At 43.0% G+C, this 19,546-nt stretch overlaps 1 protein-coding gene across 3 annotated transcripts in view; it reads left to right on the plus strand.

The window, feature by feature from the left end:
* The window catches only part of LOC138636104 (contactin-associated protein-like 5), a 111,135-nt gene that overhangs the window by 16,979 nt on the left and 74,610 nt on the right, over positions 1-19,546 (plus strand). For all 3 annotated transcript variants that reach the window (XM_069723948.1, XM_069723949.1, XM_069723950.1), the window contains exons 2-3: positions 8,923-9,033; positions 9,684-9,877. In XM_069723948.1, coding sequence (XP_069580049.1) covers positions 8,923-9,033; positions 9,684-9,877 — 305 coding nt within the window. The remainder of the gene's footprint in view (positions 1-8,922; positions 9,034-9,683; positions 9,878-19,546) is intronic.

Raw genomic sequence — 19,546 nt, forward strand, 5'->3', positions numbered from 1 at the left:
TGAGTCTAATCTCAAAGCTAGAGAGAGTTTCTGCCCCTCCAACACAAACTGGGAGCTGGTTCCACAGGGGAGGAGCCTGAAAACTGAAGCCTCCCATTCTACTCTTGGAAACTCTGGGAACCACAAGTAGACCAGCGTACTGAGAGAGAAGTGCTCTTTCAGGACGATGTGGTTCTATAAGATCCCTACGATACAATGGAACCTGGTCATGAAAAGTTTTGTAAGTGAGCAAGATCATTTTAAATTATATTCTTGATTTAACAGGGTCGATGAAGAGAAACTAAAACTGGATAAATATGATCTCTTGCTAAATCCTGTCAGTACTCTTGCTGCAGCATTTTGGATCAGCTGCAGGGTTTTTAATGACTAATTTGGACATCCTAACAATAGTGAATTACAATAATCTAGCCTAGAAGTAACAAATGCATCAATTAGTTTTTCTACATCACGCTAAGGAGGGATTTTCCTGATTTTGTTAATATTACGTAGATGAAAGAAGGCAGTTCTGGAGATTTGCTTTATATGGTGTCTAAAGGACAAATCCTCATCAAAGATGACTCCAAGGTTCCTCACAGTTTTGCTGGAGGCCAAGACAACGTCATCTAGAGTAACTAAGTGATTACAGAAAGAGTTTCTGAGGTGCTTAGGACCAAGTACAAGAACTTCTGTTTTGTCTGAATTTAGAAGCAGGAAGTTTTTGGTCATCCAGGACTTTATGTCTTTTAGACAGGCTTCAAGTTTTACTAACTGATTAGTTTCATCTGGTTTTATAGAAAGATATAGCTGAGTGTCATCTGCATAACAATGGAAGTTGATGCAGTGCTTCCTGATGACATCTCCTAATGGAAGCATGTACAAAGTGAAAAGTATTGGGCCCAACACTGAGCCTTGTGGAACTCCATAACTAACTCTTGTTTGTCTGGAATACTCATTGTTGACATGAACAAACTGAAATCTATCTGATTAGTGGGATTTGAACCAGTCTAATGCAGTTCCTTTAATCCTCATAACATCTTCTAATCTCTGTAATAAAATTGTGTGATCAATCGTATGAAAAGCAGCACTGAGGTCTGGAAGAACAAGTCCAGAAACATGTCCATTATCTGAGGCTAATAAAAGGTCGTTATTAACTTTCACCAGAGCTGTTTCCGTGCTATGATGAACTCTAAAGCCTGACTGAAAATCTTCAAACAGATCATTCCTTTGTAAATGATCACAAAGTTGATTTGCAACAACTTTTTCAAGGATTTTAGACATAAAGGTTGGGTTGGAAATTGGTCTGCAGTTTCCTAAAACAGCTGATTAAGAGTCAACTTTTTAAGTAAAGGTTTAATTACAGACACTTTCAAAGCCTGCGGTACATAGCCGGTTACAATAGATAAATTGATCTGATCTAATATGTAAGTATTAATTAAAGGGAAGACTTCCTTGAGGAGTTTAGTTGGGATGAGATTCAAGAGACAGGTAGATGATCCAGGTGAGGAAATAATTTTAGTTAACTCAGAGAGCTCAACAGGAGAGAAATGCTCAAAGTATAAATCTGGTCCCACGGTTGCTTTCAGGGCTGCTGTGTTTAACATCACATCAGTGATGGTGGCAGGAAGGGTCGGCCCGATTCTCTCCCTAATAGTGAGAACTTTATTGGTGAAGAAGTTAATGAAGTCATTACTCCTGAGAGCTGAAAGAATAGAGGGGTCAACAGAGCTGTGACACTTTGTCAGCCTGCTACAGTGCTGAAAAGAAACCTGGGTTTGTTCTTGTTGTCCTCTATTAATGATGAATAATATTCAGTTCTGGCCTTACAAACAGCTTTCTTAAATTATATTAGACTATCGGTTTTGAGTGTTGATATTAGACTATCAACACCACCAATTCCACCAACACTACAACACCACCAACACTATAACACCCTCAACTCCACATCACCATCAACACTACAACACCACAACATAACCAACACTACAACACCCCCAACTCCACCACCAATACTACAACACCACAACACTACAGCACCACCAACTCCACCAACACTACCCACACTACAACACCACCAACACTACAACCCCACCAACACTACACCAACACCCCCAACTCCACCAAAACCACTAACACTACAACACCACCAACTCCACCAAAACCACTAACACTACAACACCACAACCCCACCAACAGCACTAACACCGCAACCCCACCAACAGCACTAACACCACAACAGCACTAACACTGCAACACCAAAACACCACCAACAACACCAACAATACTACAACACCACCAATACTACAACACCACAGCACCACCAACACCACTAACACTACAACACCACAACACCACCAATACTACAACACCACAGCACCACCAACACTACAACATCACCAACAGTACCAACACTACCAACACTACAACACCGCAGAGAGCCAAAAGCATGAAGCTAATCTCTTAATCGGGCCGATAATGAACAGAAATCCTGTTTAGAAAAATGTGTGAATGATGGTTGAATAATTAATCTCTGCCAGATGAGAAGTGCAATCACTGCAGCTGTTTTACATTTTACACAGCAGCAGAGTTTTAAAGGTTTCAGACTTAATTTTCCTTTTGAACTACATTGAATATGAAACATATTTATGTTTGACTTCAATATATTTATCTGACAACTGGAGATGTATTAAATAGAATAGATAATAGTCCCGATTTAATTTCAGTATTTGAGGTGTGTGAACAGGATGTGTATGGGTGTGTGTGTACATCAAATCTAGAAAAATATATTCTGGAAATAAAAGTAATCAGAAACAAAGAGTCTAACCTGATCAGTGCAGACTCTGATGGACATCCTGGAGACTGTTTGAAATACTCTTTACTCTTTCATTGTTTTAATTAATAATACATCTCCTTTTGAAGAACAGGCTTTTCAAAGACATCACATCTCCTCATCATTATTCATTGTTTTCTCTTTTTATAACCAGTGAGTCCAACACGACCTGACACATTTTCAATAAACTGATTCCATTTTGGGAACTTCTACTTGTGATCACAACATTTTGACATTTTATAATGACAAAGGAACTTTAGCATCTCCTGAGAGTGTTTTGTACCTGATAACTCTCAGTGCTGATAAAGTTTTTTTTGTCCTTTCTCTTATTATTTGAAATGTTTAATGTTCAGAAAAGAAACTGTAATTTGTTGGAATTCCTGAGGAAGTGAGTTTCTCTGTGTTCCCTCTCAACAAACTGCATGACACGTTCACGTCTGAGGAATTGATCGATATGATTTATTCATCAGCCGGTCAGTCTGACACAAATATCAGCTGAGCTATCAGGAAGTGAGCAGCTGGCTTCCAACACATTTAGACTCTGAGCCAAAGTCATAAATCTTCTAATATTCTGGATAAAGCGGCTGATTGTCTGTCAGTCAGACTGATCTCCTCTGATGGGACAGAGTTACTGGACAGTGCGAGATAATCAGCGGCCCAGAGAGATGCTGCAGGTCAGCGGACAGATAACCTCACCGAGCTGCAGCGTGGCTCTGAAGAGGATCGTCTTCTTAATGCTGGTCTTCTGCCAGTTGAGGCACTTCACCCCCGGGGGGGGGGGGGGGGGGGGGACACGCACAAGCTCTGGTCCGGGCAATGTCTGGGAGCCGCAGACATGGCAGTCAGGCTGGCAGGAAGCAGACTGGAGCCCCTGGCGTGGTTTCCCGAGGTCCGACACCAGCAGACTGGATACTTGCGTGACCGGGTAGCAGGCAGGGTGAAGTGGGTGAGGACAGGCTGGGTCCACTGGCGTGGTTTCCCAAGGTCCGACACCAGATGGCAGCAGACTGAACACTTGCGTGACAGGGCAGCAGGCTGGATGGAATGAGTGAGGTCTACAACATGTCACCAGCAGGGCAACAGGAACGGGTACCGGTACAGAAAAAGGAATGGACAGACGGCTGGTAGGATTGGTGACAGGCTCCAGCTGGTAGTATGGACCGACACCTATTGACTGCAGGACCAGGGTAGATATAGTCCAGGGAGGTGATTAGTGAAATGAGCAACCTGCAGGTGGTGATCAGTTGGAGTGGTGGCAGCTGTTCAGACTGATGAGGGGTGTGGCCAGGGGAGGTGACTGAAGGCAGCAGAGGAGGACACAGAACAAAACACAAGCACATGGCCAAAACAATAACAAACAGACATGGGGAATGACAGCACACATGAGGAGAGGTGATTGGGGATGAAATAGAGGGCGACACACTAGGGTCAGACAAGGATCCTGACAATGTTTTTAAAAAGTTGTGACAGGGTCTAAAAAGACTGGAAACATTGTGTAATGCTAAAAAAAAAAAACCTGAACATGTTTGGATGTTTAACTAAAGTTAAATGTAAAATAAATGTAAAAATGTTATTTTTTGATATTTGGTTGGTTCTCTGTAATATGACATATAAAACACATTTCATCATGTATGTGCTGATTCTACTCGTGGTTATACAGTATTTGTGAAAACATGAATTTCATCTGTGACTGTGAATCAGTGAGCTATCCATAGTGAGTGGATGATGTTGGTAGAAAGGTTGTGTGCGTTCCTACTTTCAGTTTTATGACAGATTGTCCACCTAATATCAGCTGATCAACACAGTTTTCTGCTCTTTGTAATAATCCATCTTCATATGCGTCACTGAGTGACTGCTCCCCAGGGCAGCGGTAGGTCTCTGTTGTTTCTAACTACCCAGTCGCTGATAACGGATGGAGGAGCTGTTGTGCAGCTGCAGCACTTCAAAGTCTGCTGCTTCTTGACGACACGTGATGTATTTATGGCTCGGAGAGTTTCACACTCAGTCACAGTCTGTGTTTGTGTTGTTGCATGCAGATACCCGTCTGTGCTCGCATGAATATGAGATTTAAACCTTGCGGCTTTGCATAAAGAATGTGCCATAACACAATCCCATTCATGGCTGCAGAGGATTTTCAATTATCCCACAGGCTGAGCAGGCAGCAGCAGCCAGATCAGCCCCATCCATAAGTCTGTGTGATTGACAGCTCAGTGTTTGGCTCAGCACCAACACTGGAAACAACAGCAGGGTTTAGGAGAAGGAGAAGGAGAAGGAACTAATTGTCTGTCTGTGACCCTTCAGGAGGGAATTTTTTTTCTGTGACCCTCCCATACTTCACTGTATGCATTGTTGAGCAGAGACTGGAGCTCTTCAGATAGTTCTGTCAAATAATTTCACCTTACTGACAGACAGAGGATGATGGACAGACTGAGAGGATGATGGACAGACTGACAGATAACACAAAACATGGCGTATTCGTAGGGGGTGATGGTGAAATTTATTGTGCTCATCTCCCAGAAGTGCAGATTAGGGGCAAAAATATATTTACAAGTAGAAAAAAGTCCCAAAAAACAACAACAAAAATAAAACAAAAACACAAATTCTAAACCAAAACGATTATAAAGTCACCGGTGTCTCAACAAAGTAGTTGTTACCTTCTCTGTAACTCTACCCACACTGACCTGCATCCTGAGGAGGCCCCTTTAAATGTAGTAAGCCCCTCCCATCAGGCTAATTAATTATTAATAAAACATACAATAAAGCAAATATCTTAACCCAGAGGTTATCATTCGTCTGCTTAGTGCAGAAAACAAAACAGAAAAACAAATACATTTTTCTTTCACTGATCTCTACAACTAGCTCTCCTGTCTTTTATGATTAAAAACTGTATTTTAAATAACCGGGACCGTCGCATACTGATGACATCACAAAACGGTGTACGCTACTGGCATATTAAACAGCTGATTGGCCGGTGCCTCAGTTTGAACATGAAGCTCTGGGAACCGGCGGAGAGGAGAGTCGACCTGCAGGAAGTGACCAGCAGTGGAAAGTTCTACCAGAACGACGAGTCTGCACATTGATCATCTACTGGACATCTGTATGATTGAATGAACCGCATCTATGTGACGGGGTCGCTCCTTCACGCTGACTCCACCCGTCTCCTCCCTCCACCCGTCTCCTCCCTTCACCCGTCTCCTCCCTCCACTTGTCTCCTCCCTCTACTTGTGTCTTTTCCCTCCACCTGTCTCCTCCCTTCACCCATCTCCTCCCACCACCCATCTCCTCCCTCCACCCGTCTCCTCCCTCCACCCATTTCCTCCCTTCACCTGTTCCTCCCTCCACCTGTCTCCTCCTCCACCTGTCTCCTCCCTCCACCTGTTTCCTCCCTTCACCTGTTCCTCCCTCCACCTGTCTCCTCCTCCACCTGTCTCCTCCCTCCACCTGTGTCTTCCCTCCACCTGTCTCCTTCTCCACCTGTTTCCTCCCTCCACCTGTCTCCTCCCTCCACCTGTGCCTCCTCACTCCACCTGTATCAGTTTGTTATTGTTGACATAAAGAAGCTGATTCAGCTGTTTGGGTGGAGCTCAGCTATGTGAGTAAATGTTATTGAACATGCAAGAGCTCTCTGACACTTTCAGACTCCTGATCCAGCTGATATGTTCCAGTGTCACCAGCAGTGCTGAAGACTAGCTAGTTACAACTAGTTACATGGCACTGAATTACAAAACAAATTAAACTATAATTTACAGTTTCTGAAAAAAATATGACGTAATTAATTTACTGTTTAAAATGTTGGTGATTCCAAAGCAGCTTCACTTTGTAGACTGAATGATTTTGACATTCACAGACCGACTGTGAGCGTTTCAGTCTATAAAAGGGTTGAGCTGAACAACAGCCAGCCTCCATCTGACATGACAGAGCAGGTTAGAAGTGCAGCTGTTAAAGCGGCCCCAAGGATTTATGTTTGTAAAAATACAAAAGTGTCATCTGTGTATTCGTTTCCAGAAACCAATGAAACCACGAAGAGTCACTGCAGAATGTGGTAATCTGGGAGAAATAGTCTAATCTCACGCTGCTGGATTAAAGAGAGCAAACACAAACACACACACACACACACACACACACACACACACACACACACACACACACACACACACACACACACACACACACACACACACACACACACACACACACACACACACAAGCCCTCCTCTGTCCGGGGTCACATGTTAATGGACTGTTGGACGTCCATCTGAGAGGTGGATCAGTGAGGCTGCTCTGTTATTTTCCTTCATTCTTGCCTTAAACTCTAAACATCTGACGGACTGATGATTTACTTCCAACGAAAAACTTCAACTCCTCGACGGTGCATTTTCAGAGAAAATCTCCATAAATCAGATGAATCATGTCAACACAAAGAGGCTGTTCTGTTTGAAGGGTAATGGATTCAGATGGATGTTTTAAGTTCAGGATGACGATAGATGCTGTGTTTTCAACATGTGGGATTGATGAGGAAATCCTGTTTGCACAGAGCACAGTCAGGATGTGGTAAACTTTATAAAACATAAAGATGGAGGCAGGAGGCCACAGTGAGTCTCTGTCTAAGTCTTAAAAAACACCTTTAAAGCTCATCATAAACTCACATGAGTGTTCATCTGCTCCAAACTCAACATTAAACGCTGCAGAAGAATACTTCTGTGTTTCTGTCTCCTGTGACATCAGCCGGTGCAGATGGAGGTGAACAGTGTTTTTGATCTGACTTTGAATCAGTGGCAGATGTTTGTTCGGTTTTACTATATTTATTTATATTTGTGAACCTTTGACATCACAGTTTGGAGTCAGTCAGCATGTGATGTCGACACGTCAAGCATGAATTGAATGAGTGAATATTTGCATATTAATATATTGTGGATCTTGGGGTGGAGTCAACGTCACTTTCATTTTGAATGGAAACCCAACCGACACAAAGTATTTTACTATCTTCAAACAGAGCAGATCCTGATCCATCCGAATAAACATCTCATTCTTCTCTGAAGTCTTTGGAGAATGTAACATTGAATGAACCTCTAACACCGGATTGTCTGTGATTCACTTCAATGTTTGATCAAGTCACGGATTCCTACTTGTGTTCACATCTGAGTCCTAACTTTGACTGACACAGGCTTTCATAGTCACACCTGAACTACACGTGTCGACTGATTGTATGAACAAGTGAGCCTCATGAAGACAACCGTGCTCCTCTATTTTGAACACGGTCCTGGGATGCATTCGAATAGTCCAATTTGCTAAGGAAGGTTCCTCAGTGAGTGACGTGACCTGGAAGTAAATAAGTGGCAGCCATATTAAGAGCTGTTAGAATTCTTCACATGTTTAGGAAAGGAGCTTCAATGTTTCCATTCCTATCTCTTTTAGCAGAGGACCATCTTTTATAAAGGATTAGAGGTAACGCCGTCCCACAATTCCTTGCAGCCGCAACATTTAATGCGATACGTCACTTGTCTGTTCAGGAACGATGATATGATCAGCAGTAGATTTGAAGGCTGAACATCTTGTGCTCGTATGATTAGAATTCACAGGATGAAGGACCCAAAGTCCAGCCTTCAGCTGTGTCTGCTCCTTTGTTTCATGTCTCTCACTGTTTAAACAAACTTAACCTTTAACCTTAAACTCCACCTTTAACTTAACCTTTAACCAGTCAGTTAAATAAGAAATAACGTGGGGAAAAAAATCAGCCGGTCTGCATCAGTGACTGATTTCTAACTGGTGATTTCACTCTGAGAAAGAAATGAGCGGATTGAAGTGATTTATCCAGTAGAAGTCTTCTGTGTCGGTGAGGCTTTGAGTTTGGAGTTGATGTCCCTCCGACATGTGAAGGTCTGTTCTTACATGATTCATGTAAGAACAGACATGTGTCTTTGAGACACCTGGCAGATGTTCCACTTGGGTTTCTTCTGCAGAATTTTGAAAACCTCAAATTCATGATGAAGTCCTTCTTTAATTACAGCAAATTCACTGACAGCCTTAATGTTCCACTGATCTTCCCTTTGTTACTGAAGACAACAAAGATAAATGTTGTGACTGGATCACAGTGAGTCCTTCTGCTTCCTTCACAGATCACTGCAACAGTCCTTTGGTGTCCATGTTACCACAAACGTCCTTCCAGAGCTCCTCACAGCCCTCCAGCAGTTACGCTGCCCACAACGCCAAGCTCAACAGGAGAGATGGTGAGTAGAGCAGAGGCTGAGCCGCTGCCTCATCTCTACAGCATTACATCATCTCTACAGCATGACATCATCTCTACAGCATGACATCATCTCTACATCATGACATCATCTCTACAGCATTACATCATCTCTACAGCATGACATCATCTCTACAGCACGACATCATCTCTACATCATGACATCATCTCTACAGCACGACATCATCTCTACATCATGACATTATCTCTACAGCATGACATCATCTCTACAGCACGACATCATCTCTACATCATGACATCATCTCTACAGCACGACATCATCTCTACATCATGACATTATCTCTACAGCATGACATCATCTCTACATCATGACATCATCTCTACAGCACGACATCATCTCTACATCATGACATCATCTCTACAGCACGACATCATCTCTACAGCACGACATCATCTCTACATCATGACATCATCTCTACAGCACGACATCATCTCTACATCATGACATCATCTCTACAGCATGACATCATCTCTACAGCATGACATCATCTCTACAGCATGACATCATCTCTACAGCATGCAATGAGTGTCAGCTGTGGAGGGTCACAAGTGTGAGTGTGTGAGTGAGAGAGAGAGTTATGCAGCTCTTCATCCCGTTGTCTGCTCCTCCAGGAGCAGGAGGCTGGTCTCCCATGGTGACAGACCCGGAGCCCTGGCTCCAGGTGGACCTCAGGGAGCGGATGGAGGTGAGGGCTGTGGCCACACAGGGGCGCTACGACAGTTCAGACTGGGTCAGCAGATACGTGCTGCTCTACAGTGACACAGGCCAGGCGTGGAGACAGTTCAGACAGGAGGACGGTGTTGGGGTAAGTCTGTACACGTTCATTTCTCCTGGGGGGGGATTTTCCTTGTGATGTCCACTTGCTGACTGATGCCGAATCATGTGGCAGTGGAATCGCTCTCTGGAGCAACATTAGGCTGATTCTGGTAGTTTGGCTCCATGTTAGGGGTCTGAATTTATGCCGGAAGTGTTCCATGAAACGAAGACCTGAACTAGGACCCCAGCTGAACAGGTTCTAGATCCGGGGACGGGCAGCGCGGTACTGGCAGGGTGAGTGGCTGTGATGACTGAAGTCCGGTTCAGTGGAGTAGAGAGTCCAGGTGGATCGTAGGCAGAACTGAAAGCGCTGAGATTCTGACTGGATCAGACGGCAGGACTGGATGGATCGACGGGAGGAAAACAGGAATGCATTCAACAAGGAAATATATAAATTTGTGTGTGTGTGTGTGTGTGTGTGTGTGTGTGTGTGTGTGTGTGTGTGTGTGTGTGTGTGTGTGTGTGTGTGTGTGTGTGTGTGTGTGTGTGTGTGTGTGTGTGTGTGTGTGTGTGTGTGTGTTCATTAATTCGTTATAAACTGTTGTGGGTGCTCCAGTTACTGTGCACCTTAAACTGATTCAGTTGTTTACTTGGACCACACAAAGTGTATGAACAGGAGGAGGTTCCTCTCTGGTCTGGACTTTAATCAGCTGACAATCTTTAGTTCATGGCTGATGGAGGATAAACGAGTGCAGGTTAGTCTGTCCACACCGTATCTGCTCGCTGAGCGTCCACTCTGCCTTCTGCATGCCGGCCTGCTTTGGGATGTAAACACCAAACAGAATGAAAGAACTGTCAGGAAGAGTAGAAGGTTTACAGCTGATGATCAGAGTTTCCAGAACAGAAGAACACATCTGTAGAGCATCCGTGGTTAGTTATAGAGACGATAGGAGCATAAGCATCACAGAGTTCTGGTCTCTGTCTCTCTCCTCGGGGGGGGGGAACAATGTCCATGTTGAACAGGAAATGGTATTCTAAGCAGATAATGTCCTAAAACATGTCTGACCCTCAACAGTCCACTCTGTTCTGGCTCCCAGAGTCAGAAGAACCCGAGTGAAGGGCTGAAGAACGGACAGACCAACCCAGCAGTCAGCCAGACGATCACAGCTGAACAGACAGCACAATGGATGGCAGCTCATTAAAGAGGCATATGTGATGATGCTCACAGCGAGCCGGACACCATAGCTTTCACCCAGACCTTTGCCTCTTACTAATTGACGTCCGTCTGGCATTTTAACAAGTGAAGTTCAAAGGTAAGAGCTCAGTGGCAGTACCTGAGCTGAGGGCACTAATTAGAGAGCAGCAGCTGCTCACACACTGTTCGCTCTCAGCAGTCCTGGACAGGACAAATTACACTCAACCTTTAGTTCCTTAAATCACCTGCACCAACAAAACACGCATTTGGCCTTTAGTTTGACAGCAGGGGAGTCACATGACTGTCACTGTAGATGTTTAGTGACACAGAATAAAGAAATGTGGGTGTCTGCAAGGAATAATTAGCAGTGATATCATGAACTTCCACCAGAGCTGCAAGTCAGTCTAAACTGACAGAATGTAAAACCTCCTGTTGATGGTTGTTTGGGGAGTTTATTTATGGGAGTAGTTTACTTACATAAAGAAGAAAAAGGACGTTCATCTTTACTTTTAACAAATAACCAAAAATATGGTCATCCATCCCTCAGTACTCCCTGACCTCCCCACCCTGTCTGTGGCCCTCAGTCCCACACCCACTGGTTCATGAAAAGTCCATTAAACATTAAACATTTAAAATGAACTCAAATCCTCCTCAGAATGTGAAATAACTGTTCTGTGGATGTTATGACAAAGACGTCTATGTATTAAGTTACAGAGATGGCTAGCACAGACTGTTTATAAAAATGTTTGTAGGCTCCAGGTCTGAAAAGGGAAGACAATGTGGAACTGCTTTAAAGTGTAATACCACTGAGGAACACTGGGGGCTGTCTTCCTTAGACTCCCATTGAAAAAGCATCCAGTTCTCTCCTGAAATCCAAAGTCAGTAAATGTTTACAGTCATCATGGTGTCATTAGATAAACTCCCTCCTTCTGACCAGTGTCCTGATTCTTCTGGAATAATTCATCATTAATTGCACATCAGGACTCAAACACTGATATGTTTGGGGGCGGAGCTGTTTGTTTGACAGGTCTGTGGTTAAGTCAGTTTACAGTGTCTTTGGATTCTCAGTCAGATCCAACGCTCCTCTCCAACTTGTCCAAACATGGTCACTTCCTGGCTCCAAAAAGCCTGAGAAGGCGACGACCAGACTGGAGGCTTCAAAACAGAAGTTTACAAACCAGCGGTTGTCACTTGATATCAATGGAGATTAGCATGCTAACCAGCTAGCCAGGACCAGTCCTGTCTTATAATACCTCACCACAACTCACCAAGTGATAACTGCTGTGTTCCAGATGACTACTGAGGGAACTCAGTACACTAACAGATAGTGGTCTTCCATGTCAGGACTCTTATTGTGTAGTACTTGAGTTTGAACAGACTAGTGTTGTTTCAAATCACACACTGCTGTTCTGTGCTGACAGGAAATTACCTCATCATGTGAACGCATCACCCTCCAAAATATCTGCAGCTTTAATTATTTTACCCAGAAATCAATGTGTTTTTGTGGCCTCTGTTTAACACTCAATAAACACACTGATTCTTCTGTCCAGCAGCAGCAGCGGAAAATGAACACTTTGTGTTCAGGAACAGCTGCAGCTTCCTCACATGCTTTAATTTGAAAATTCTTTACGTCGATGGCCCCGCCCTTTCCTCCACAGAGCCAAGATGGCGACCGTTTAGGTGGAAAGCATAGACATATATAAATAGATGCTGCATTGGTCACTTCCACACATTGCTGCGATACATCAATGTGTCCACCATATTGGTCCGGGCCAGACTGGGCTGTCATCACATACAAGTGAACGGGGTAGCCGGAGTTTTACAGATAAAAAAAACATAACGTTTCCAATTCCCAACCGCTTTCAATGAGTTGTATTGATATTACAATGTTTACTATAAACGTGGAGTTAAAAATACAGTTTTCACTCCAGTTGATTAGAATCTTGAGGTCTACTATAATCTCCAGTCGACACTGCAGAGAGGAGTGTGTATTAACATCAGACTGACAGGAAAATATTTATTATATGGTGGAAAAGATTCATTATCATCGGGATTGTAAAAACTCAGATTCTGAGAACTCCAAAAAGTCGGTCTAACGTCACTCGACATGTTAACGTTTGTGGTGAAAGGAACAGAAACACCTGCTCAATGCAACAATAAGTCATGTTATGGTTAATATAGGTCATACTATTTAGCGCAGGGTGTTGTACTGGTAAAAAATACTAATAAACAATACTAATTACTATATTGACGAGCAACGTAAAGTGGTAACAATCCTCTCACACGGCCGCTACTTTGTTGCTGTTAGTTTGCTGTTTTAAACGTTATCTGCTAAAAACAATATGTAGAAATGTAGTGTACAATAAAAAAAAATATCTGTTTTGTCCCTGCAATGGTCTCCATAGTGAAGGTCTCCATGGTGATGACCAGGTTGTTTGTCACTCTTCTGTATTCAGAAGCAAATAGAGCAGATTTTCTTACGTTAGCTGTTTACATCTGACTCTTGTGGCCAATTAGTTTGCTATAAACATGATGTTAATACAACCACCAACACGTGTTCAGTCGTACCTGTGAGAGGTTATACCCTGACATCTAGTGTGAATAGTGCAGCGATTTGAACAATCCCAAGCAACGCACGACTCTGCCATTTTTACTCCCGTTGTGTCAACTGGGAGATGTGGCAAGTTGCCCGGACCAATATGGCAGCCATGTTGACTTACGATCCAGAGGCCAATGCGGCATCTATGTATATATGTCTATGGTGGAAAATGTCACAAGTAGAACCTCTGGAACACAAGTACAACATCTGGAATACAGCACCTGAGTCACAGTCCAGTCTGGCCTCAGTCCAACATGAGATGAAGAAGTATTGTATTCTCACTTGTAGTTCTGATGAATTGAACTCTAAATTCAACGATGACTGAAACTCTTGGAGAACTGAAGGGAAAATACTCACTGACTCTGATGAGATGGACTCCTGCATAAACAGAACAAAACTTATGGTAGTTATTACAATTTTGTGCCAAATGACGAGGCATCATTCAAATGTAATGAGGAAAGTCGGTTGGTGCCATAAATGCACCATGTGTATCAGCATCAGACTTTCTCTCTGCTGCAGAGAAACATAACAGCGATGGGCCCATGTACATATCTTTTTCTTGGGCTCCTCCCCTCCCATTTCCCAGCATGCCCTCATCCTCCATAACCTGTGAGGATAAAGCAACCACATTCAATATGTGTTAGTAATTGGTAGAAATGGTTTATTTCTAATGAAACATGAAGTTTGGAACATGTGAATCAGGTCAAATTCAGAGAGTCTATATAAAGAAGAAAGTGACTCAACCATAAATCACAATAATCTGTCACAATAATTGAAATGTTATCTGCAACTTCAGGAGGGCATTATAACATTTTATTAAAACACGTGTGAGATATCTGTGAGCCTGAAATCTTGTCTGACCTGGAAACAGACTGTATTGCGACAGTATTTCTACAGCAAATCTTCCTCAGTGATGGTGGGCAGATAACATTCAATATTCACTCCCTGGAGACGGCACGAAGATAAACATCATGATGAGTAGATGAAGCTGAATGTTCACTGTGTAGCTGCAAGTATAATACTACCACAATTTTTTAAAGGGAGATGACCTAAATGGAATGTTAACACACTTTACTTACAAGCTGGATGTTCACAAACATCACAGGGACCACCAAACACAAAGAGCAGACTCCATACAAACAGAGCCGACTGGAGACCAGGACACGGAGCCGACCATGAGGAGACAAGGACACAGAGCCAACCGACAGGAGACTAGGACACGTTGCCGACCGACAGGAGACCATGACACGGAGCTGACCAACAGGAGACCAGGACACGGAGCCGACCGACAGGAGACCAGGACACGGAGCTGACCAACAGCAGACCAGGACACGGAGCCGACCGACAGGGAACCAGTACACGGAGCGTCCGAGAGGAAACCAGGACACGGAGCGTCCGAGAGGAGACCAGGACACGGAGCTGACCGGAGACTAGGACACAGAACCGACCGTGAGGAGACCAGGACACGGAGCCGACCGTGAAGAGACCAGGAGACGGAGCCGACCGTGAAGAGACCAGGACATGGAGCCAACCGACAGGAGACCAGGACACGGAGCCGACCGTGAGGAGACCAGGACATGGAACCGACCGTGAAGAGACCAGGACACGGAGCCGACCGACAGGGAACCAGGACACGGAGCTGACTAGGACATGGAGCTGACCGACCAGAGGGTTATCGTAGGGTTGGGTTATCGTAGGGTTGGGTTATCAGAGGGTTGGATTATCGAAGGGTTGGGTTATCGGAGGGTTGGGTTATTGTAGGGTTAGGTTATTGTAGAGTTAGGTTATTGTAGGGTTGGGTTATCGGAGGGTTGGGTCATCGGAGGGTTGGGTTATCGGAGGGTTGGGTTATCGTAGGGTTAGGCTATTGTAGGGTTAGGTTATTGTAGGGTTAGATTATTGTAGGGTTGGGTTATCGGAGGGTTGGGTTATCGGAGGGTTGGGTTATTGGAGGGTTGGGTTATCAGAGGGTTGGGTTATCAGAGGGTTGGGTTATCAGAGGGTTGGGTTATTGGAGGGTTGGATTATTGGAGGGTTGGGTTATCAGAGGGTTGGGTTATCGGAGGGTTGGGTTATTTTAGGTTTGGGGTTATTGGAGGGTTGGATTATTGGAGAGTTGTGTTATTGGAGGGTTGGGTTATTGGAGGGTTGTTTTATGATTTGTATATCAAACAAAGCCAAAGAGCCGTGAAATGCTTGACGTTGGAGGACAGGTTCTCTGAGGTCAGTTCCAGCAGCAGTAAACTCACCCTCACACAGTCAACTGGAACACTGAGAAAGGCCTCAAAAGGACATGAAAACACAGCACAGCATAATATTGACCTGGTTATCTAAAGGAAGGTGAGAAAAGCTGGAAAACTGTCTGCTGATGATCAGCTCTGAGGAAATGAAGTGCAGACTCAGGTGATGAAAGAACAAATCCTCCAATGGCTTCTGTTTTCTTTCTTTATGTTCAGATCCAAAGCTGATGGAATGGAAAGTGTTGAGGAGATGCTCACTGACTACTTCTCTGTAAAATATTTTACAGTTGGAGTGAACTATCTGTGCACTGCATGTGGAGCCAGTTGTAAGTCCTTCTGCTGGGTCAGGATCATCATCCATGCAGAGCTGAAGGGAATCAAAGTGTGAAGCCGTTTCTCCACTCAAAATGAATGAATTCCCCGCAAATGCCCAGTGGGACTTTTAATGGTGAAATTACAGGTTATACCTGTAACTGTCACAACTAACAGATCCAAAGCATGCACCACCTTCACTGCCCACATGTCCAGGACACTTCATGGCTGTTAATTGTCTTCAGGATATCTGTAGTTTATACCATGTAATGTTTGTGTCTCTTACTGAGGCATGAGAGCAGAAATATGACATTACAAACATGAAAATAATCATTTAGATTTAGTTGGAAACAAGTAAAGACTATTTTTTCAGTTGATGTAATGGTAAATTATTCCACTGAGTAACTGCTCCCTTCAGTCTGAAGAACTACACCAGAGGTTTAAATGTTCAGACCACATATTATAATCAGTCTGTTTAAACCATCGTATCTTTATTCACAGTGTTAAAATCCTGTGCGCATACAGAGAGAAACGTTTAGCCCAGCTTTAACACTGTTGATTCAGAAACTATTCAAAGCCCTTCACTTTCTGCTCTCTTTAAAGAGATTGTAGATTTATTGTAAATGAGTGCAGTGTGTTTAAAATATTCTGTCTGATTTGTGGTGTTGCTGTCTTGAGCATAGGTTGCTGCAGAAGTGAGTGAAGACATTCTCCACTATGTCCTCTGTGATGTGCTCTGAGACTGCGGCTGCACAGTTGGGACATACGACGTAACAACACTGTGGACATAATCCAGGAAGCAATATAAATCCTCCAAAACTGTTTTTAAAAAGCAATTTAGCAACATGAAGATGTATTTTACAGAAGGAAACTTTGCAGTCATTACAGAATACGTATGAACCAGAGTTAACAGCAACAAGAAAAACAGTAGAACCTGTACAGAGTGTGGTGCTCCAATGAATCAGTGTCAATGTACAGTATGTAGAGAAAGATTAAAAACACAAAAGGTCAGAGCTGAAGAAGCAGGAGATTAAATATTTTAAGGATTGTTTTTTTTGTGGGCCAGCCTTCATAAACACTGCAGATATATATTTTTAATAAGCCTGCTCAGCATTCTCTATCAAACTCTTCACTACTGGTTTGTAATATGGTTGTTTTCTCCTGAAGCTCCGCCCATCAACAGGTTTATTTTCTCTGACTAAACAAAGCATACATACTGTTATTACTGCCTGACCCTGGAGAGTATACCATGTGTGAAGTGAGACACTTTTTTACAATCTTTAAATCTACAGCTTTCAAAATAAGAATGTTTTCAGGGTCAAGTCATTTCCCATGTGGTCATATGACCTATTGGGGAGCTGTTCCTCTCTGGGTAATTAGTTTTGATTCATGTCTCATCTTGAGCTGATTAACTGCTGGATGACCTTCTACAATAAAAGGTGCTCGTACTGCAGGATGGTCTGTACTGAATTGATTGTTGGTAAGTGAGCGTATTTGCCTGCCGACTGTACAGAATGAACACTGACATGGAGGAAAGAGTCAGGAGGGGGCCGATCACAGGAGGAGGAGAGCTTCTTAATGAGGCTTCTTGTGTTAAGATGTAGTGTTGTAAACAGACCCAAATGCAGATACAGGACAGCAGAATTCCTTCTCAAACCAGGGTTCTTTATTGTCTCCAGGCAGAAAACAAACAGGACACAAACCAGAAAGTCCAAGTTCTCTCTCTCTTTTCCGCGATCATGACTGGCAGGCAGACAAGCAGGCAGAACGCAGCAGGGCGTGGCTTCGCTGGGGTAATCCCGAGGTCCTCCACAAGCATAGTAGACAGGCTCACTACACTTCACTACAGCCTCAATCAGTTGATCAGAGGAAGGACTGAATGATACATGAACAACTTTTCATCATGTAAAGTACTTATCAAAGGTGAAAAGATGGTTCTCTGCAGAGCGTCACGGGTTTTGTTACATATAAATCACTGTGTGTTTAAAGTGCTTCAGGTAGAATAGCTCTGAGGAAGAAGGTCAGTAAAAACATGACAGAATGTACCAAAATATTTTTAAATTAGACAAACATCTGACTGACTGGACAGCAGCCAACCAAGGTTCATTGACAAATATTTACCAACCCTTATTATTATTATTATTAATACTCAGTGACTCATCATGATGTCAGCGCTGTGCTTTGGAGTGCACTAAAAATCATTCACTTTGGAAATATTGCATTAGATAGGAAATTGGATTCTAGAATCAATTTGAATTGACTTTCCTCAAATATCAAAAGCACACAGTGGAAAAGGTGTTCAAACCAGAAATGACCTGTTTAGATGCAGTGTTATATAATGTATAAGTACAGTATCATATACCGTTTAAATACAGTATCATATAATGATTAAATATAGTATCATATAAAGTATGAATACAGTATCATGTACTGTTTAAATATAGTATGATATAAATATTAAATATAGTATCATGTGTTTAAATATAGTATCATATAAAGATTAAATACAGTATCATATAAAGTTAAAATAAAATATCATATAAACTTTATATAAAATATCATATAACTGAATGTATTGAACATGTCTGTGTCTTTGTAGATCATCCACACACTTGACTGATATGTTCAGAAACTGTTTTTCTAGTTAAAAAGCAGCAGGTTCATATCATCAGCAGCACTGCAGCCTGTTTCCACTGCAGGTCAGCATACTTTGCCTTCTTTAGACTTTGTGCTCAAAACATTAAATATACCACGGTGTCATCAATATTTATGTTGTCGTCTCAGCCACATCAATGTGTTTCTCTAATTTCATTTGCCAAACATCAGTACACGTATAAACCCTAGAGTCATTACTGAACGGCTCCTCTGCATGAGGATTTCTCTGCAGATAGAAGTGCCTAGCTTGTATCTCCTTCAAGATTTAGCCACTTAAAGAGTTCAACAGACGAAGTGCTGAGCATGAATCACAAATTTCCCGTTAGATTGTCGCCTTCATTATGTGTGGAGGAACAGTGTCCTCGTGGATCCTCGTCCCCTGGGACACATTCAGCCTCCACTCTGATGGTCATTTGTGTTGCGACTCTGCATGCTTCACCAAAGAGCTTTGTGTGTCCTGCTGCCAGAAAAAACTGATTATTTGCCTTGTTTCTTTTTTCTTTTTTAATATTTGGCTGTTCATTGATGCTCATTTATAGTTGCTGGTTTTGCATCCTTCACATGTGGACTTTGGCCTGTTTGGTCCTGAAGCAAATACTCCATTTAGTCTTGGTTCAAGGGACGCATTTATGAACGCTGCATACACACAAAACAAACACCTGATAGAGGTGTAAGGTGGAGGTGGAGGTGTAAGACTCTACCTGGGAAAGGTAGGGA

The sequence above is a fragment of the Brachyistius frenatus genome, unplaced genomic scaffold (genome assembly GCF_029030835.1).
Source record: "Brachyistius frenatus isolate BFR_SWC_R1_liver_20210118 unplaced genomic scaffold, ASM2903083v1 Contig_353, whole genome shotgun sequence".
In the NCBI taxonomy this organism is placed as follows: domain Eukaryota; kingdom Metazoa; phylum Chordata; class Actinopteri; family Embiotocidae; genus Brachyistius; species Brachyistius frenatus.